At 41.7% G+C, this 21,718-nt stretch overlaps 1 protein-coding gene across 4 annotated transcripts in view; it reads right to left on the bottom strand.

Annotated features, from left to right (window-relative positions):
• Positions 1–9,158: 9,158 nt before the first annotated feature.
• The window catches only part of LOC116579133 (zinc finger protein 345-like), a 70,319-nt gene continuing 57,759 nt past the window's right edge, over positions 9,159–21,718 (bottom strand). The window contains exons 5-6 of one of the 4 annotated variants that reach the window (XM_032324106.1): positions 10,668–12,825; positions 9,159–10,583 (exon numbers count right to left, since the gene is read on the bottom strand). In XM_032324106.1, the coding sequence (XP_032179997.1) occupies positions 10,502–10,583; positions 10,668–12,825 (2,240 nt within the window). In that variant the 3' untranslated portion in view covers positions 9,159–10,501. Of the gene's footprint in view, positions 12,826–21,718 lie in introns of all 4 variants that reach the window. The other 3 variants (XM_032324107.1, XM_032324108.1, XM_032324105.1) reach the window with 3 other exon arrangements.

Genomic DNA, 21,718 nt, shown 5'->3' with positions numbered 1-21,718 from the left:
CTGCCATTCTGTCTGCCTGTGCTCGCTCTCTCCCCCTCTCTCTCTGATAAATAAATTAAAAAAAAATCTTTAAATCTAGTTTGGTATAAGGATTGCTACTCTAGCTTTCTTTCAATGTCCCTTAGAATGATAAATGGTTCTCCAACCCCCCACTTTCAATCTGGAGGTGTGTTTGGCTCTCATATGAGTCTCTTCTAAGCCGCATATTGATGGGTCTTGTTTTGTTTTGAATTGAATTGACTACCCTGTGTCTTCTAATTGGAACTTTTTAGTCCCTTTACACTTAGAGTGATTATTGAAAAATAGGAATTTAGCACCATCATATTACCTATAAAGTCACTTTTTTGTAAAATGTCTCTGTTTCTTTTGAGTGTTTCTTCTTTTGGACTCCCTCTTTGGTCAGAGGATCCACTTAATATTTCTTGCAGGCCTGGTTTAGTGATCACAAAGTCCTGTGGTTTTTGTTCCGCCTGGAAGCTCTTCATCTCTCCTATTCTTAATGTCAGGCTTGCTGCATAAAGTATTCTTAGCTGCACATTTTCCTCATTTAGTAAATTGACACTATCATGCCAGTCCTTTCTCACCTGCCAGATCTCTGTGATTAGGTGTACTGACAGCCTTCTTTTTTTCACCCTGGTAGTTTACTCACCTCTTGACCTGAGCTGTTTTCTGGATTTTCTCTTTATCTCTGATTTTTGCAAGCTTCACTATTCTATGTTGTTGACTTATTTTTATTGATTTTGTGGGGGGGTTCTCTGTGCCTCCTGGACTTGAATGTCTATTTTCTTCCCAAGATTAGGTAAGTTCTTAGCTATCATTTGCTCAAATAAACCTTCTCCTGCCCCCCAACCCCGCCTCTTCCTCTAGGATCCCAATTATACTAACTTGTTTTACTTTGTGCTATGACTGATCTCTTGAATCCTCACTTTGTGATCCAATAGCTGTTTATCTTTTTCTCAGCTTCCTTATTCTCTATTTTGTTTTCTATGTCACTGATGCTCCCTTCTACCTCATTTACCATAGCAGTTAGAGCCTCCTTCCTAAATTGCATCTCAGTAATAGCCTTTTAGGTTTCAACTTGATTAGATTTTGGCTATTGCTCCGGTTAGGAATTTTCTAGTGTCTTTTGTTTTTTTGAAGCCCAGCTAGTATCTTTAGAGTTGTTGATTTGAATTCTAGTTCTGTGTACTTATATTCATATTGATTAAATCCATGGTAGTGAGTAGTGTCCCTTCTTCTCTCTTTTGGGATGAGTTTTTCCATCTTGTCATTACATCCAGAAAAGAATAGATGAATGAGGGGAAAAAAATACAAAATCAGCAATAATGACGCCAGAAAAAAATGTACACTTCAGAAAAGGAACAACAACAAAAAAAAAAGGCGGGGGTTGAGGAGAGAAAATAAAATCAAACAAAAATTAGAATAGAAGACAACTAGATCCAGAAACTAGACCCTGGGTTTATTTTGGTTGGGTTGGTAGAAGAAAATCCAAAATAAGAAATAAGAAAAGGATGGGGCCCCTGGGTGGCTCAGGGAGTTAAAACTTCTGCCTTTGGCTCAGGTCATGATCCCAGGGTCCTGGGATCCAGCCCTGCATCAGGCACTCTGCTCAGTGGGGAGCCTGGTTCCTCTCTCTCCATCTGCCTGCCTCTTTGCCTACTTGTGACCTCTGCCTGTAAAATAAATAAAATCTAAAAAAAAAAAAAGAAAGAAAGAAAGAAAAAAGAAAAGGATCCCAAAATAGGAAAGAAAAACACATATACACAAAAATAAAATTGAATACAATGAGAGGAAACAAAAAATGAAAACTATATATACATATATAACATAAATGTAAAAAAGAAAATTTTAAATGACTTAAAAAAAATAACTGGTAGCAGTGCCTGGGTGGCTCAGTGGGTTAAGCCTCTGCCTTTGGCTCAGGTCATGAGCTCAGGGTTCTGGGATCAAGCCCCATATTGGGCTTTCTGCTCAGCAGGGAGTCTTCTTCCCCATCTCTCTCTGCCTGCTCTCTGCCTACTTGTGATCTCTCTCTGTGTCAAATAAATAAATAAAATCTTAAAAAAAAATCAACTCCTGTAGAAATACTTCCTACTGTTCCACCTTGTTTTTATGCTTTAAAAAGTAAAATACCAGGAACTTAGGCCTTAGAATCAAACCGTATCAGAGAACAAGAATTGTTGTCCCCTTAAAGATTCATTTAGGCTGGCCTAAGAAACTGTCAGGAACAGATAAAGAGGAGAAAATAAAATTAAATCAGTGTACATACAGAGAATCCACATAGACATGGAAATTCTAGAGACTGTCAGGCCAGATGTGTTGCAAGTTTGGGCACCTGGGTGGCTCCATTGGTTAAGCCACTGCCTTCAGCTCATGTAATGATCCAGAGTCCTGGGATGGAGTCTTGCATCAGTCTCCAGCTCCACGAGGAGTCTGCTTCAGCCTCTGACCTTCTCCCCTCTCATGCTCTGTCTCACTCTCTCTATAAAATAAATAAATAAATAAAATCTTTCCAAAAAAAAAAAAAGAGTTACAAGTGTGATTCTGAACTAAGGCAAAAGAACCAGGGCCTGAAGTTTCAGTGCACAGGAAAACACTTTTATAGGCTGATAAGAGCACACAGTTTGTAATGAGATATTTGTCCTACCTTAAGGATCAGTCCCTGAGACAAACTTTTCTCTAATAACCCTAATGCTGGGGAAGACCCCCAATAATTCTGTTGGGTGCTTAAGGGAGGGGGAGATTGTTCTCTTGAGCCTGGAGGTTCTCAAGTACCTTGAAGTCAAATAATCCATAGACCAAGGTGGCACATTCGGGGGTTGGGAGGACAGAGAGGCTGTCCTGACTCCCTTCAGTTCTCCCATCTGAAACTTCATTGGGAGTTTCACATATTAAAAGTTGAACATGTAGATTGTTTCATATCAATGATCCAGGCCTGACAATAGGTCAGTTGAGTCAAAGTCATTTCAGGAGGCAATGACACAGGTGTATTTTCTTTTTTTTTTTTTTTTTAAGATTTTACTTATTTATTTGACAGAGAGAGAAATCACAAGTAGGCGGAGAGTCAGGCAGAGAGAGAGAGAGAAGCAGGCTCCCGCTGAGCAAAGAGCCCGATGCGGGGCTCGATCCCAGGACACTGAGATCATGACCTGAGCCAAAGGCAGTGGCTTAATCCACTGAGCCACCCAGGCACCCCAACACAGGTGTATTTTCAAATGTACCCTATGGTACAAGTAATGTAATAAAAGGAGGCTTTTATATGAAAACAAAAGAACTGTGATTGATGATTGGATTGAAAGTTAAGGAGCGCCTGGGTGGCTCAGTCAATTAAGCACCACCTTTGGCTCATGTTATGATCCCAGGGTCCTGGGATCAAGCCCCGAGTTGGGCTCCTTGCTCAGTGGGGAGCCTGCTTCTCCCTCTGCTTGTGCTCTCTGTGTCAAATAAATAAACTCTTTAAAAAAAAAAAAAGGTGAAGCCAGATTCTGACTTCTAAGGCTAGGCCATTGAGCAGACATCTGGGTGTCAGACTTGAACTATCTTTAGATAGACTGAGGGCAGGTAGTGACCACAGGATGGATCTTCCTGGTTTATAGTTCAAATGCATCTGGTAATGTGTTTAGTGGCCCATGGAGGCACAACCCTAAGGCTGTTTCTACATGAGCTATTAGGACCATTTTGTTACATCGAGTCCTTTGTACTAAGTCTACAGAGCTTCAGGAAAAAAGGCAGTATTCATCCTCAAATGATTAAAGTTAGAAACTTGACAGAAAGATCAAAATACTTGGGGATTTGGACCCTGGCATCGGATGACACTAGGAAAAAAAAAAATCAGGATCTATTCCACTTTATAATGAATGTTATTAGAATCTTTTATCTAGACACATGTATTACTGAGACATATTTTTCTCTATAATCACTCTCATTGTTACCAAAAAACACAACCAAATGAACACAAATTTTATTGGAAAATAAGGCTAGTTCAAGAAAGAAAACTTGGCCTGGTTATTTACATAAGTGCCCCAAGAACAGATGTTTGACTTACAGACTTTAAGAGCAGCTTTGCTGAATGTTTCATAGTGAATCTCTAGATGGAACTCTTTTTTTTTTTTCAAAGATTTATTTGACACACACACACAGAGCACAAGCAGGGGGAGCAGCAGGCAGAGAAAAAGGGAGAAGCACACTCCTGGCCAAGCAAGGTGTCCTCTGTGGGTCTCAATCCCAGGGCCCTGGAACCTGAGCTGAAGGCAGATGCTTAACTGACTGAGCCACCCAGGCACCCCTAGACAGAACTCTTAACAGCCTCTCCAGGCCAGAAGACAAGCCAAATCCTTGCCACCAGACATTGTGTGGAACACCTGTGGATTTGGGTGAACTCCTCTCTTCTTGGAGTCCCTCAAATAGCTCTAGGCTCCTGCAGCTGTTAGGAAACGATCTTCTTGACTCACACAGTAAGTCTGCTGGGATCTCTGTCAAGAAGGTCTCATGATGCTCTTTCCAAGGGGGCTTCATTTGTTTCATAAAGTGACTCTTTTTTTTTTTTAAAGATTTTATTTATTTATTTATTTGACAGAGAGAAATCACAAGTAGATGGAGAGGCAGGCAGAGAGAGAGAGAGAGGGAAGCAGGCTCCCTGCTGAGCAGAGAGCCCGATGTGGGACTCGATCCCAGGACCCTGAGATCATGACCTGAGCCGAAGGCAGCGGCTTAACCCACTGAGCCACCCAGGCGCCCCTCATAAAGTGACTCTTAATCCCTTATAGTTTTCGAGTCATGCCTGAGTCTATGCAGCTCTTTCCAACTAGGACATCCTATGGAAAGCTTTGGTAATATAACCAGGGTTTCTTAAATTGTTTGTTGTAGTATTTTATTTGTTTGGGAAAAAGAGAAAGAGTGAGCATCCAGCAGGGGAAGGGGCAACTCCCCAGTAAATAGGGAGATGAACATGGGCTGAATCGTGGGATGCTGCGATCATGACCTGAATCAAGGGCAGATGCCTAACCCACTGGGCCACTAGGAACTCCTAAAAGCAGCATTGGTCAGTGTGTCTTGTCATAAGCAGAACAATTGCTTATTGAAATTATGCAAATATATACGTGTTGGCTGAAAAATATAAGAATAGTTGGGGTGCCGGGGTGGCTCAGTGGGTTAGGGCCTCTGCCTTCTGCTCAGGTCATGACCTCAGGGTCCTGGAATGGAGCCCTGCATCGGGCTCTCTGCTCTGCAGAGGGCCTGCTTCCTCCTCTCTCTCTGCCTTCCTCCCTGCCTACTTGTGATCTCTGTCAGTCAAATAAATAAATTAAACCTTTAAAATATATATATATAAGAAAAGTCAAAAGGAGTCTCCAAATTTGATAGCATCAGCAAGGGAAAAAGGATATATGTTTCAATTTCTTTCCAAAAGTATATTTTGATGACCTAAGACACAAAGTTTCTCCCATCTGTAAAAAGCATTTTTTAAAGGTTTTTCTTTACATTCCTGCTAGTTAACATACAAGGCAATATTCCTTTCAGGAGTACAAAAGTTACAATTCCATACGACACCCAGTGCGCCTTGCAGATGCACTCCTTATCCCATCACTCATTTAACGCATCCGCCTTCCCACCTCTGTTCTGGCAACCACCAGCCTGCTCTCTATAGTTAAGAGTCTGTTTCGTACTTTGTCTTTCCTTTTCTTGTTCTCTTTCTCGTTGCTCACTTGTTTTGTTTGTTGGAATCTACATAGGAGTGAAATCATCCAGTATTTGTCTTTCTCTTATTTCACTTAGCATAATACTCTCTAATTCACCCATATTGAGGCAAATGGCAGGTAGGCAGATTAATATCCCATGTTGAACTGTTCCTCCAACAAATCCATGTCATGGACATGATGAGGGACCAGAAGGCAAGCTGAGGACAAAGCAGAAGCTGACACCCTCAACTCCCCCTCCATGGGATGCATGTGACATTCCTCAGGGGCTCCTGGCTGAAGGAAAAAACAAATAGTTAACTTATGGAGATCACACTCCTGCAAGACATGGGTGTCCCTCTGTTCTACAAATGTCCTAGAAATTTACAAAAACAAAGCACTTCTATCAATTACCAAGCTTCCAGAAGGGAATGTACATATGTTTAAGTGACTTTAGAGTCTGCAGCCCATTGACAGATGCTTGAAGATGGCAAAATGTAATGTTCCTCCAGAAAACTCCCAACTATCTTCACAGTAATGCCTTCCAAAGAGTGAAAAACAACCTTAACTTGACAATGGCAAGGCCTCCAGTATCCTGTGAGTCTTCGACATACGAAAATCATTTTGAAAACTCCCTTATTCCTCACCTTTCCCCAACCCCATAGTATAAAATCAGCCACCCCTCAGGACCCTGGTGGCAGCAACTCTTTCTGCCCTCCTCCTCTCCCCATGCTTTAATAAAACAACATTTTGCACCAAAGATGCCTCAAGAATTTTTTCTTGGTCATCAGCTTCAGACTCCACCCCACTGAAGCTCACCTACATTCCAAAACTACAGCAGACAGAGCCAGAGCCAGGGAGGGTATTGAACATGGCACTGAGTACAGACAGGAAGTTCCCATAATGCACAGCAGCAGCTTCCCTGAGTGGTCCCCTATCTACAGTGGCTCAAATCTTGATTGGGCTTTTATCCCTGGGAGAGCAGTGCTTGAGTTCAACCACAGCACACACCTTGCTGATCCTGCCTACCCCAGTGTCCAGAAGGCTCCTTCACCACCAACAGCTTCCCTACCACGTGACTTTTGAAAGCTATGTCCAAATGAGCACATCACCAATACCCCTCTTTATCCAGTGCTACAGAATTAGGTTTGGGCAATTTCGGTAAATATGATCCGACAGCATCTGATCATCAGTAACAAATAGGAATTCAGTTAAATCATGAAGATAAAGTAGGACTTCTCTACTCCTCAGAAACCCACCACATTTGCCAATTCCTTTCTCCCATTACATGTATTTATCACATGACACCACCAAGAGCTGCCTGTGCCTTTGCAGTGACTGAAGAGAGCCACCTCTGGGCCCCTACCCACAGTAGACACAATTTTTACATTTTATTTTAATAGGGCTTATACTTCTAAGGATGGTGATTTCATCAAGTTCTACATAGATTCAAATGCGACATCCCAGAGTTTAATGTCTGAATTAATACCCATTGGCCTTCCAGCTCTCTAGTCTCAAGTGTTTAGTGAAGACACTCCTGCACAACCCAGGCAAAAAAGATGTTTGTGATGCCTATTACCTAGGGGAAAAAATGAGCAAAAATATAGCTATAAATCTGGATATAACTAGGAAATAAAACAAATAGAAATTCTTTTCCTAAATCCATGGAGTCCATTGTGCAAATTGAGACATTTGCAGTCTACATGCTCACTTTTTTATTTTATGTATTTTTTTTTAAATTTTTTATTTATTTATCAGAGGGGGGGGGGGAGAGCGAGCACAGGCAGACAGAATGGCAGGCAGAGGCAGAGGGAGAAGCAGACTCCCTGCTGAGCAAGGAGCCCGATGTGGGACTCGATCCCAGGATGCTGGGATCATGACCTGAGCCGAAGGCAGCTGCTTAACCAACTGAGCCACCCAGGCGTCCCTATTTTATGTATTTTCGATCTGTGACCTGGGCTACAGTATCACTCCATTTGGGAGGTTTCTCCTACTTCCAGGTTATCGATGACCTATACAGCATGGTCACATGGGCACGTGATTCAAACCAAGAACCCCACCAATAAATGGAGAACATAACTTTATTATGGGTCATGGTGGAGTGCTTGAGAGTCCCAGTTCAAGTCCACTTTTGGCCATTCAAACAAATGCCAGCTTGGGTAAGCTCTGTGGGCATCTTCTCTAGGAAAACACAGGATGGGAAATGCTTGGGAAAAGGGACAGAGGATTGCCCACAGAGGTGGATCTGATTGCCATGTCTCAAGTAACATTACCTTGTGACTCTACAGAGTGTTGTCTAGGTGATGAGAGAACAGAAGGCAAGCTGAGGATGAAGCAGAAACTGACACCCCATGAACCCCCACCCCCCATGGGATATATGGGACATTCCTCAGGCACTCCTGGGTGCCCTAAAGGAGAAACAAATAGTTACCTGGTAGAGATCACAATCCTGCAAGACCTGAGTATTCCTCAGTTTACAAATGTCCTAGTGATTTACAAGGAAGAAGCCTTCTTTTATCTATAGCCGAACTTCCAGTAACCCATAACTCAGATTCCTGAAGCCCTAACATCACCCTCTTCTCCTTAAAATTGAGGGAGGTTGAGGCAGAAGGAAATGTAAATAAAATTGAATTTCTTTTAAACCTACAGCCTACTAAAAAGGATGGGGTTGAATAGGAGGAATGTAATACTGCTTCCGGAATATCCCAACTATCTTATCGTTAATGCTTTACGAGAGGGGTAAACAACCTTGACAACGGCAAGGCCCCCAGGATCCCCTGAATCTTCTTTAATATATGAATGTTCTTTCTCAAAACCTCCCTTTTTCCTTACCTCCCCCAAGCCCATACTATAGAGAGAAATCAGCCATGCCTCACAACCCCAGGGGAGCAGCGCTTTCTGCCCATGAGTCCTGTCCCTGTACTTTAACAAACCACCATCTAGCACCAAAGACATCTCAAAAATTCTTTCTTGGTCATAGGCTCCAGACTCCACCCCACAGAACCTCTCCTATATTCCAAAACCACATCATAGGAAACACACTAGCGAGCAGGGCAGGTGTCCACTCAAGGTCCCTGCAAAAGTGCTGAGTACACAAAGTGGATGGCGAGTAGCAGCACCACAGGTGAGCTAAAATGTCAACAATACCCCCCACAAAACCTGTAATATATCAGTAATATCACAGTCAGCACAAGGAGGAGAAAATGATACACTAAATTAACTAGGTGGGGAAATCACCCATCATTTCAACCTTAAGGTCACTGAGGGAATGGATTCATATGAGTATTATTCTCTTCCATTACCAAATAGGTGACAGATAACACCAGTTGTGTACAACTTTCAGTAAAATGATATAGGAGCTGCCTGGGTGGCTCAGTAGTTAAGCATCTGCCTTCAGCTCAGGTCATGGCCCCAGTCCTGGGATCTACCCCTGCATCAGGCTCCCTGCTCAGTGGGGAACCTCCTTCTCCCTCTCTCTCTCCCTCTGCTTGTGTTCCCTGTCAAATAAAATCTTAAAAAAAAAAGAGAGAGATAGGTTCAGCTTGGTGGTAGAATAACACACCACTCATCACAAATTCATGTTAACATATTAAAAACCATTATGTTTGATTAATTGAAGTACATTAAATTCATACATAGACTATGTTATGCATTTCAAATCCACTGTTACACTTGTTCAAAATACGGAATACAAGCGTTAACCCCCATAGCTGATATCATGATGTGGAAGTGACTTCCTTAAGTTCCAGTGCTGCTGACAGTCGCAACAGATGTGTATGTCCAGCTATATGGCATGGTAGGGAAGAGTTAGATAACCTCTCTCTGTTATGGGGGAGGATTTCTTCATTTCAATCGCATCCACTCCTATTCTCTAAAGATCGCTATTACGAAGATACATCAGTAGTTAGCTGGTGCGCCACCTTTTTTTCCTTAAAGAGCAATCAGGAAAACCTTGTATGTCTAATATTCAGGAAGTTCTTTAGTTTTAGTAAATGAAGAAAAATATTGTTCTGAACACCTATTTCATGGCAACTTACATCAATGCTATAACCCTAAGCAGTGTCTCCATTTAGATTTTCTTCGTTCATGTTTTGTATTACACAGTTCTCATCTTCCAAGGAAAATGTGGGATGCGTGAGTCCCCCCGAGGGCAGCAGGGCATCAAATGTCGTTGACTGAGCAAAAATCAGGCTCATGGACTCATGCACCCATTACAAGTAAGTCAATCTCCAGAAGTGATTTGAGAATAAAGTACATTAATATTTGTTGGTAAAAAACCTCAAAAAGGCTCAATATAACAAAAAGCACATCAAAACTAATTATACCCTTGTAAAAACTCCCCCACTGACTCTTTGCAATGTAACAGCATATGCATTTTCCAAGTGTTTAACTTATCTTTTCCTTGGACTAATAAGTACTATCTGAATAGAGGGACTGATACACTCCTTTTACATGATATTTGTGACATTTATTGACATTAGATGTTCAATCAGAGAGTTTTCTAATTATTTGTATGATTCAATTTACCTTCTTTAGCACTTTCTGTGTTTGCAAATGTGTATATTAAAAAGAGGGTCTTTCCACAATCATCATCTTTCTAGGGTTTGAATCTAGTGTGCATTTTGGGACACTGAGTATAGACTGAATTCCAGTTAAAGGTCTCACCACATTCATCACATTTTACCATGTTGCTCCCATATGACTACGATGTGAGTTTCAGGGAGAGAGAGGGTGGACTTCTTTAGATGTGTATAGATATTTCCAGTTATATTGGATGCAAGGTCTGTGATGTAAGGGTTTTACAGTCCTTACTCCTAGTCTTTACATTTTTAAAGTTTCTTGCCAGTATGATTTCTATGATGTCTGCTAAGGTGTGAGCGCTGGTTAAAGGCCTTGCCACATTCTTCGCATTTGTAAGGTTTGTCTCCAGTATGAGATCTGTGATGCTTAAGAAGATTTGAGTGCAATGAAAAGCCCTTGCCACATTCCTTACACTTGTAAGGTTTTTCTCCAGTATGATTTCTGTGATGTACAGTAAGCGATGAGCTCTGGTGAAAGGCCTTGCCACATTCTTGGCATTTGTAAGGTCTCTCTCCAGTATGAATTCTGAGATGATTACTAAGGTTTGAGTGACCCTTAAAGGCCTTGTCACATACTTGACATCTGTAAGGTCTCTCTCCAGTATGAACTCTGTGATGTTGAGTAAGGTGTGAGCGCTGTTTAAAGGCTTTGCCACATTCCTTACATTTGTAAGGTTTCTCTCCAGTATGAAATCTGAGATGATTACTAAGGGTTGAGTGACACTTAAAGTCCTTGTCACATACTTGACATCTGTAAGGTTTCTCTCCAGTATGAACTCTGTGATGTCGAGTAAGGACTGAGTGCTGTTTAAAGGCCTTGCCACACTCCTTACATTTGTAAGGTTTCTCTCCAGTATGAATTCGGTGATGTTTACTAAGCAATGACCTCTGTGAAAAGGCCTTGTCACATTCTTGACATATGTAAGGCTTCTCTCCAGTATGAATTCTGTGATGTCGAGTAAGGTATGCCTGCTGGTTAAAGGACCTACCACATTCCTTACATTTGTAAGGTTTCTCTCCAGTATGAATTCTGTGATGTCGAGTAAGGTATGCCTGCTGTTTAAAGGACCTACCACATTCCTTACATTTGTAAGGTTTCTCTCCAGTATGAATTCTGTGATGTCGAGTAAGGTATGCCTGCTGGCTAAAGGACCTACCACATTCCTTACATTTGTAAGGTTTCTCTCCAGTATGAATTCTGTGATGTTGATCAAGGCGTGAACTCTCCTTAAAGGCCTTGCCACATTCTTGACATTTATAAGGCTTCTCTCCAGTATGAATTTTGTGATGTCGAGTAAGGTGTGCCTGCTTGTTAAAGGACCTACCACATTCCTTACATTTGTAAGGCCTCTCTCCAGTATGAATTCTGTGATGTTGAGTAAGGTTTGACTGCTGACTAAAGGACCTACCACATTCCTTACATTTGTAAGGTTTCTCTCCCGTATGAATTCTGTGATGTTGAACAAGTGTTGAGCAAATTTTAAAAACTTTGCCACACTCTTTACATTCATAGAGTTTCTTTCCAGTATGGATTTGCCTATGTTTCCTTAGGGATGAGCGGTACTTGAAGGTTTTACAACATTCTTCACATTTGTATGATTTCACTTCGGTACTCATTTGCTGATGCTGAGATCGGGTTGAGTGCCAGTCAAAGACTTTACCACATCCCTTAAAAATGGGTGTTTTCTCTCCACTAGGGATCATCTTCTTTCTACTTAGTCTTGATGACTGACTAAATGTGGGACCACGTTTAGCATATCTGAATGGGTTTTTGGCCTCATGGATTCTCTGATCATCACCAATATTGGAGGACTGCTGAGGACCATTCTCACACTGACTGGATTCATCAGGATTTTCACCCAAATGGATACTCTCATGTGTAATAAGGTTAGACCTCTGATGAAAGACTTCCCCACATTTATAACATTCATAGTGGTTCTCTGAAAACTGAGTCCTCACACGTCTCTGAACACTGCAGCCCTGGTTAAGTGTTTTCTCAGATTCAGGGCACTGAGCATTGCTGTCTCCATTGGAAGGGCTCTGGTCATTCTGGAGGGTCGACTCCTCAGTGAAGCCCCTCTCGTGTGGATCCCGCTTAGCACTTTGTTCTTCATTATTCAATCTCTGATTTTCAGAAGTATCTGATGGGGTCAATCCAATCCCGTTTTGAAAATGGTTCCAATCATTGTTTTCAGCACAGACTAGATAACTTTCCAGATTGTCCAAACTGTCTTTCTGCAAAGAGCTATGTTGGAATACTTGAATGGAGCTTTTGCTGACAGAAACACACTGCTTTGTGGAAGCAGCTGACTTAAAAAGGGAGGCTTTCCACGATGTTTTATATCCTTCACTATTCGGGTCATTTTGAGTCTTATTAGATGCCATTGCCTCAGATGGGCTACGTCCTTCATGGTATCTTTGATGCCCTTCCCTCTCCCTATTACCGTCCCAGTCTGTCATTAAGTATACATTTTCAAGAGCACTATTTTGGTATCTACTCATCGTCACTTTTTGGAAAGAAGCTTCTATGCTCGGCTTTTGCAGGAAATTCTGAATGTCATGTGAAGATTTGGCTGAAAGATATCAAATAAGAAAAAAGGAAACTCATTGCACTTACTACTTTCAGATGAATATACTGATGACTTGTAACATACAAGCTTCCAGTCAATCAGAGAGTGTCAGAAAGATGGCTGGGAAGGAATCATCAGAATTTCCTTCCTCCATGGACACCCTACCTTGGAACACAACATACTGACCACATACCCTAATAGATAATTCTGTGATACTGTCATGTTCTAGCACAAATCCCTTCCTGCATCTCAAATAATCTGGAAAAGTGCCACATGAGCGTAAAATTAGAAGGATGGTTATTTAAACATAAAACTGAAATGAACCAAATAGAAAAAAATCCAACATATTCAATAGGTCAAGATTGTAAGCTTCTCCTCTATGATCAGAAATGAGGTAATGAAGTAACACTACCACTGCCTTTCAACATGGTACTGGACATTCTAGTCAGAACTGGGGAAGAAAAACCCCATAAAAAGAATCCAAACTAAAAAAAGAAAAAGAAAAATTATCTGTGTTCACAGATGACATGATCTATAAACGACCCTAAAGAATCCTAATTTAATTTTTCTGTGCTCTTTTTCTATTGTTTGTATTGTTTATTTCTGCTAAACGTTGTCTACAACACTTTCCATTTTCAAATTTTTTTTTTTAATGCAATACATAGCTGAGTTTAAAAAAAAAAAAAAAGAGAGCTGGAAGGGTGCTTGAGTGGCTTGGTGGGTTAAGCCTCTGCCTCCAGCTCAGGTCATGATCTCAGGGTCCTGGGATCGAGTCACACATTGGACTCTCTGCTTGGCAGGGAGCCTGCTTCCTCCTCTCCTCTCTCTACCTGCCTCTCTACCTACTTGTGATCTCTGTCTCTCAAATAAATAAACAAAATCTTAAAAAAAAAAAGAAAAAGAAAAACAACTTTCCATGAGAAACAAGGAAAGGAAAAAACTTAGATGAAATTTAGTAGGACAAGGAAGTAACAAAGATAAATCTGAAATAAATAAAATAGAGATGAGAATAGTAACAGAACAATGAATGTAATGCCCAGTTTACCCAAAATACTAAAACTGGCTGTGCTTTAACTTGGACAGCATTTATATACTACCAAATCAGATAACTTAGGAATAAAAACAATAACAACAATAGATAATTCCTAAAATTGCACAAGTCACTAAGACTGAATTATCAACCCTCTACCAAATAAATGGGAACTCTTCTTACACCAGAAACAGGAATTTAAGTTATATTTGGAAACAAAACTCTCCCAGCACAGAAAAGCCCAAGACCTAGGGATGTTACAACATTTGATGCAGTCACTGAGTTCCCTAAGTCAAATCTCTCTCTTGCTCAGATTATTTTCCTTTTTTGTGTCCTTGAGGTCAGAAAGTCCTTCCCCTGTTGCCTCCAGCTAGCTGTTTATTGCATCAATCCTCTATTCAATCTCATTTATTGCATTGGTTTTATTTATGGGCGCCTGGGTGGCTCAGTGGGTTAAGCCGCTGCCTTCGGCTCAGGTCATGATCTCAGGGTCCTGGGATCGAGTCCCGCATCGGGCTCTCTGCTCAGCGGGGAGCCTGCTTCCTCCTCTCTCTCTCTCTGCCTGCCTCTCTGCCTACTCGTGATCTCTGTCTGTCAAATAAATAAATAAAAATCTTTAAAAAAAAATAAAATAAAATAAAAAAAAAAAAAAAAGATTTTATTTATTTATTTGACAGAGAGAGAGATCACAAGTAGGCAGAGAGGCAGGCAGAGAGAGAGAGAGGAGGAAGCAGGCTTCCTGCTGAGCAGAGAGCCGGATACAGGACTCGATTCCAGGACCCTGAGATCATGACCTGAGCCAAAGGCAGCGGCTTAACCCACTGAGCCAACCAGGCGCCCCTCATTTACTGCATTGTTAATCTCATTTATTTTTTAAAAAATTTATTTATTTGAGAGAGAAAGAGCATGAGTAGGAGCTACCGAGGGAGAGGGAGAGTATCAAGTAGACAGCACACTGAATGTTGACACTGACCTGGGGCTGGATCCTAGGATCCTGAAATCACTACCTAAGCTTAAACCAAGAATCAGATATAATTGAGGCACCCATATGCTCCATTTTTTCCCCTCTTAACTCTTGCCTCTGTGGTAAAGTTCTCAGCACTCTTTTCTCAAACCTGTGAGTATCCCTATGATTGTTGCCTTTAATTCTCCATTGCGTATGTTACTGACAACCTCTTCCCTTCGATCTCTGACCATGGCCGTATTTTTTTGTTTCTTTTGGGATAAATTCTTCCATCATGGCATTTTTTTTTTTTTAAAGATTTTATTTATTTATTTGACAGAGAGAGATCACAAGTAGGCAGAGAGGCAGGCAGAGAGAGAGGAAGGGAAGCAGGCTCCCTGCTGAGCAGAGAGCCCGATGCGGGACTCGATCCCAGGACCCTGAGATCATGACCTGAGCCGAAGGCAGTGGCTTAACCCACTGAGCCACCCAGGCACCCCCATCATGGCATTTTGTCTAAGTTTGCCTTCCTCTCTGTGTTAGAAAAGCCAGTGATGTGTCCTGCTACATCCTTCTAGTCAGTGGTCTGCAGGGGCTCTCCTTGCCTTCTGTAGACAGTATTTGCTCCCTGGTCTGAATGTGGTCAGTTTTACCTAGGTGAGCTCTGGACTGCTTGTGAAATGAGACCTGAAATCACCTCCACCAGAACGGAGGTTGTGCAGAACTCTCTGCTCAGGAGATGTGGTGTGGGCAGGGGCCCACCTTTCTGGGCCTGAGGTAAGCTAGACTGAGATGGTCAGTCCAACCAGAGCACAGGGGACTGGGGCTTAGGAAGCAAGCCAGACAGCCAATGTCCTCACTGACTGGGACACTGGGACACTGCTCTGAGATTATGCTACAGGGCAGGAGAAGGAAATGCTGCCATCTAACTCCTGTGTTCTTAGACACATATCCCACTGAATGTTTCCTCACAGGGAAACACTCCTAGACTAGTGAATACTCTTCCCACTGTGTCCCCCAGTCATTCTTCTGATCTCTGTTTGAAGGTTGTCTGTACCCAGGTTGCTTGCCTTCCTTCTCTCCAGGAGTAGCACAGCACCTTCTTGGCTCTATCCCAGCCAAGTCTGCTGACCTTTAGAACTCTCGGCAAGGGACTGCTGTGCTGGTTCCAAGAACTCATGAAATTCAACCCCTCTTGTTTTGCACACCAGGGGCTTTGGAGAAACATCCTCCTTGTGCGTTCCCTCTGTCATACCACTTTCCCCACAACCAGGGATCCCTGCCTTCCATAGCACTGTAATTCTTCCCTCCCTCAACCATGTCTCCAAACTTTCTGCCTTCTATGATGTGGCGTCTTCTCTCCTGTAACTTGGGGAGTATGATCTGTCAGTCTTCATGGCCATTTCTGGAGTACTGAGGGTGATTTGGTTTTATCTAATTGTGTTCCTGAGATGTGATGTGTCTAGCGCCCCCTATTCCAAGGCCATTTTCCTCTCCTGGGAATCCTTCTTTTTAGAGCTCTGTGAAAAGAAGTGCCTGGGTGGCTCAGTGGGTTAATGCCTCTGCCTTTGGCTCAGGTCATGATCCCAGGGTCCTGGGATTGAGCACTGCATTGGGCTCAGTAGGGAGCCTGCTTCCCTCTATCTCTCTGCCTGCCTCTCTGCCTACTTGTGATCTCTGTCTGTCAAATAAATAAATAAGATCTTTAAAAAAATAAAAAGAGGGCGCCTGGGTGGCTCAGTGGGTTAAGCCGCTGCCTTCGGCTCAGGTCATGATCTCAGGGTCCTGGGATTGAGTCCCGCATCAGGCTCTCTGCTCGGCAGGGAGTCTGCTTCCCTCTCTCTCTCTGCCTGCCTCTCTGTCTACTTGTGATCTCTCTCTGTTAAATAAATTAATAAAATCATTTAAAAAAAAAGAAAAAGAAAAAGAAACCTGTGTAAACTAAAAAAATTTAAAACACTGAAGAATACAAACCCAACACATAAGAAATTTGTTGTTTCTACATAAAAAAGAATTCCAAAAGTAAAGACATAATACATTCAGAGGAACATCCCCCCAAATAAAATGCTTATAATTCAAAATAATGATATCAAATCTGGAACAATGAAAACTATAAAATAGTGTGCAGGAATTTAAAGAAGAAATAAGTGGAAACACATCAATGTTCCTCCACTCAAATACTTAAGACTATTGACCTATCAATAAAACTTCAATTGACCTGCAGATTTAATGTACTCTCTATCAAATTCCCAATGCTATTTTTGCAGAAAGAACAAAATGCACCCTAACTTTACATGGATGTCACAGGATAACACATACCCAGAATAATCTGGAAAATGAATAGCACACATCATGATTTAAGGCATAATGTAAAGTCACAGTTATCAAAATAATATACTACAGATATAAAGATAAGCACAGAATAAGGGATGAGTGTAGATGATCTAGACATGTATTTCTCCAATGTTACTGTGTTTGACAATCAACTGAGGCCTTGTTAAAATTCATATTCTGATTCCGATTTCCGGGTTGGGTCTAAGTTTCTATATTTTTCACAAGTGTGCAACTGATGCCCATATTTTCAATTCCACAGTTCTAAATTCCATAAATGAATGAATGAATAAATGATGGATGGATGAATGAATGAATAAAATAAAAATAAAAAGTAAAATAAAATAAATATCATGGGTGGGACTGCATCAGTGGCTCAGTTGGGTAAGCATCTATTTTGGCTCAGGTCATGATCTCAGGGTTTTGGGACTGAGCCCCACAGCACGCTTTGTGCTTCTTTAGAGACACATGAAGAATGGAGAGAAATCAAAGAGTAGTTAGGTCTAAGATCATGGCAATGGGAATCCATCACAAGAAACAACTTGTGTAAGCAACTGCAAAAAAAGTACAGTACATTTTCAGAATACATTTCAATATGTTAGTGATGTTGTGGGGGGAAAAAAGAATAGAAAACCTCAGTAACTGCAGAAACCATATAGCACATTGATTTTTAATACACTTCTGATTGAAATTGTAAAAATAATAAGGTGTTTAGAGAAACACAAATCATTCTATCTCTCTGGGCTTGCTATAAGAAGAAAATTCTGAAACCTATAAAAAAAAAAAAAACTAACCATGAAGGATGAAATGATGAATTAGATTCCAAAAATATTAAGAATTTCTTTGCATCACAATCTTAAGAGATAGAAATAGAAGTACAGTGATAGAGAAGACAAAAAACTCATTCTCATAATATATGCAGAACTACAAAGACTAAAGAAAAAGATACCATAACAGAAAAAAAGGGGCACAGTAAGTAAGACACCTTGACAAAGAGATTATCTATAGGTTAATACCCAACTTCATACTAGTAGTAACACTACTAGTGTGAGTAACAACACAACAAAAAAGCAAATAAAACCACAACTTGGTAACATCACTTGCTAACCCAAAGCCTGACACCAAAATCACATAAGCCACCAAGTTTTAGAAGGCACGCAGATAAACCAGAAATCCTAGGAATCACTGCTGGTATGTGTGAACAATGGTACAAGTTTTGGGGCGAAGGGTTTGGTAGTATCTATTAAAACTGAACATATCTAACCTAAGTACCCGGATTCCAGTCCCACATCAAACAGCCAGCAGATATGTGTACATGTTCACTGAAAGACAAATCATAGATTTTACACGTCAGTACTAGTCATGACAGGCCTGCACAGAGAACCATCCCTGCTCCTGTTAACAATAGAATGAGGCAGCTGGTATCCACATAATGGAACAGGATCACTCCACTCTAATGAATGATGCACAGTAATATGCAGGAAAACCAACCAATTCACAAATACTGAGAAAGAAAAAAAAGCCGAATACAAGAGTCCCCATTGCCTGATGATGTTTCCACAAAGTAAAAAAGGGAGCAGAGCAATCCCTTGCCTTAGACACTGAAATGGTGCTGAGATTAGGGGGAAAGTTACTGAGACCTCAACAAGGATTCAGAGGACATATTTTGTGTTTCATGACCTCAAAGGCTTATACAGATGAGATCAGTCTGTGATATTCCATGAAGCTGTTTGCTTGTGATCTGTACACGTGATGTGACCTTTCTTTTTTTTTTTTTTAAGATTTTGTTTATTTATTTGACAGAGATCAGAAACAAGCAGAGAGGCAGGCAGAGAGAGGGGGGAAGCAGGCTCCCCACCAAGCAGAGAATCCAATGTGGGGCTTGATCCCAGGACCCCGAGACCATGACCTGGGCTGAAGGCAGAGGCTTAACCAACTCAGCCAACCAGATGCCCCAATAAATAGTTTGTTAAAAATTAAATTAAAAATAGGGGCGCCTGGGTGGCTCAGTGGGTTAAAGCCTCTGCTTTCGGCTCAGGTCATGATCCCAGGGTCCTGGGATCGAGCCCCACATCGGGCTCTCTGCTCAGCAGGGAGCCTGATTCCTCCTCTCTCTCTGTCTGCCTCTCTGCCTAGTTGTGATCTCTGTCTGTCAAATAAATAAATCTTTAAAAAAAATTAAATTAAAAATAGAAACAAAAGCTGCATCATCAAAAACATAGATGTAAGTATGAAAAATATACATATACTGACAAACTGAAATTAAAGTAGGAAGGAATTTCACACTGTGACTAGATTTAAAATGCATGCTTTAAAAAAAATGCATGCTTTTATTTCTAGCTGAAGCAGTATGTTATTGGAAACAGAATGGTCACAAAGAATGAACTGTAGAATTATTTTTTTAAATATGAACACAAGGAAACACAAGAAACAAAGAGTTAAAAAAATAGATAAAGTCTAAGGAAAAACATAAAACAACTCAGTAAATGCAAACCCAACCTCCACTGGAACACTGGACATAGATAAAAGAAACATTAATGGTAACAGTAAACTCTGCTTGAATATATTTCACTGGAGTTTTCCTGGAGCTATAACTAGAACACAAGATAAAATCAAAAAACAAAACAGAACAAAAATATATTCCACATGGTGACAACCAATCAAATAACTAGCATCACAATATGCATATTGTATAATCTTTAGCATGAAAGGAGTTTATCCCTGTTACTATTAGTTTAATCTTTCAATATCAAATGTTACACTATGTAAATATTCTACTTCATGGATGACAAACATTTGTGTGCATATTTATATACAGAAACGTAAAAATATACACACATAAACACTGGCATATAGAAAAATATGTTTAGCTTGAAACACAAAACCATCCATCACAGAGGGATGACATCATCAAACTAGCACCTGTCTGCATCAGACCTCCATGGCAACTCTCAGTACTCAGTGGTGAGGCCAAAGTAGCCCCTGAATCCCAGAGACCAAGAGGGTCATTAAAAAAGTAAAAGGAGTGATTTCACTTTGATTACAAGGCTCCTCCTTAGGGCCAGCACAGCCCTACCATGTAGGACCAAAACGAACTACAATTGCTCCACCAAGAAAAACCCCCCATGGGCATCCAGCATTCCCCAAATGGCAGGCCCCTTTCTGGGTGGCCAACTGAGATCTCACGTCATGGGGAACCCTGGGAGGAATCTGGTGCTGGACCAGAGGACCCCAGAGACATGGGCAAGGTGGGCAGGGCTACAACAACCAGTGATCAAGGGCACCCCGGGCTCAGTCAGTTAACTGTCTGCCTTCATTTGGCTAAGGTCATGATCCCGGGGTCCTGGGATGGAGCCCTGCATCAGGCTCCCTGCTCAGCGGGAAGCCTGCTTCTCCCTCTCCCTCTGCCTAGCTCCTCCCACCTATGCTCCTTCTGACAAATAAATAAACCTTAAAAAAATAAAAAGGTGATCAGATCTTGATAGACTGCCAGACTAGACTGTGTCCCGCCCTGCGGTCACACCAAGAGACCCCAGGGACCCTGCTCATGTGCAGGGCTAGATGGAACTTCCTGGTCAAGGTTTGTCACCAGCTAGGCTTGTGTTTGGTCACCGCCAACACACTGCACTAGAGCATTAAGGACATTCTATCCCTCTGTCTGGGCAGGCCTGCAAACAGGCAGTCACTTTCCACTGCTGACCATAGCTTCCGCTGCTACCATATCAGGATGACTGAACATAGGCCCTGGGCGAGCACAGAGCCCATGTCATATGGCTACTGAGGAAAGCAGCAAGCCAGTAGCATGGCCCAAGTGTGGAGCATAACGTCTCTCTGCAGGATGAACAGTGAACTTGTGTTGAGCAGTGAACTGGGGCGGTCTCAGAGCCCAACCTACTGTACTCTTTCTGCAACAGAGAATGGGCTTCAGTCCTGCCAACGTCTGTACATAACCTGGGGATCCACCTGACTGGGGACATGCCAGCGCTGGCTTGGAAAACACTCAGGGGCCCACAGCTGCCAATGGGTACATGTCTGACCCTCTGTGAACACAGAAAATAACATTAGCAACCAAATTACTGCAAATGTTTAAACTAAAAGTTGCCACGGTCCCTGGGATACCTCTAGAATGAATGACAAACAGTTGGCTACGTTCAGATGACTGAGACTAAAACCTCTCAAATGTGCCTTCACTCCATTCCAGTAAAGGAAAAGGTACAGATAGCAGCGTGAGCAATTCCGCAGGATTCCAGGGACCATCTGGACCAGACAGACCACTGCAGTTTTCACACACATGCAGGCTACTCAGCTTTTCTTTCGAGGTTCAAAAGCTACATTCAAATGGAGAGCATTCAGCATGGAACAGGACTGCTGGGCTACGTTTTTCATGAAAAATAAAATCCAAAATATTCACCGAAGTCTCACATATTCCTCTGCATAATACCTACAATGTATGTCCCATGGTTACTAATGCTTTATCTATATGTTTTTTTAAGATTTTATTTATTTATTTGATAGAGAGAGATCACAAGTGGGCAGAGAGGAAGGCGGGGGGTGGGGAACCAGGCCCCCTGCTGAGCAGAGAGCCCAATGCA

This window comes from Mustela erminea, chromosome 19, assembly GCF_009829155.1.
Source record: "Mustela erminea isolate mMusErm1 chromosome 19, mMusErm1.Pri, whole genome shotgun sequence".
Taxonomy (NCBI): domain Eukaryota; kingdom Metazoa; phylum Chordata; class Mammalia; order Carnivora; family Mustelidae; genus Mustela; species Mustela erminea.
The sequence above is the reverse complement of the archived record's forward strand: the minus strand, read 5'-3'. Positions and strand labels throughout refer to the sequence as shown.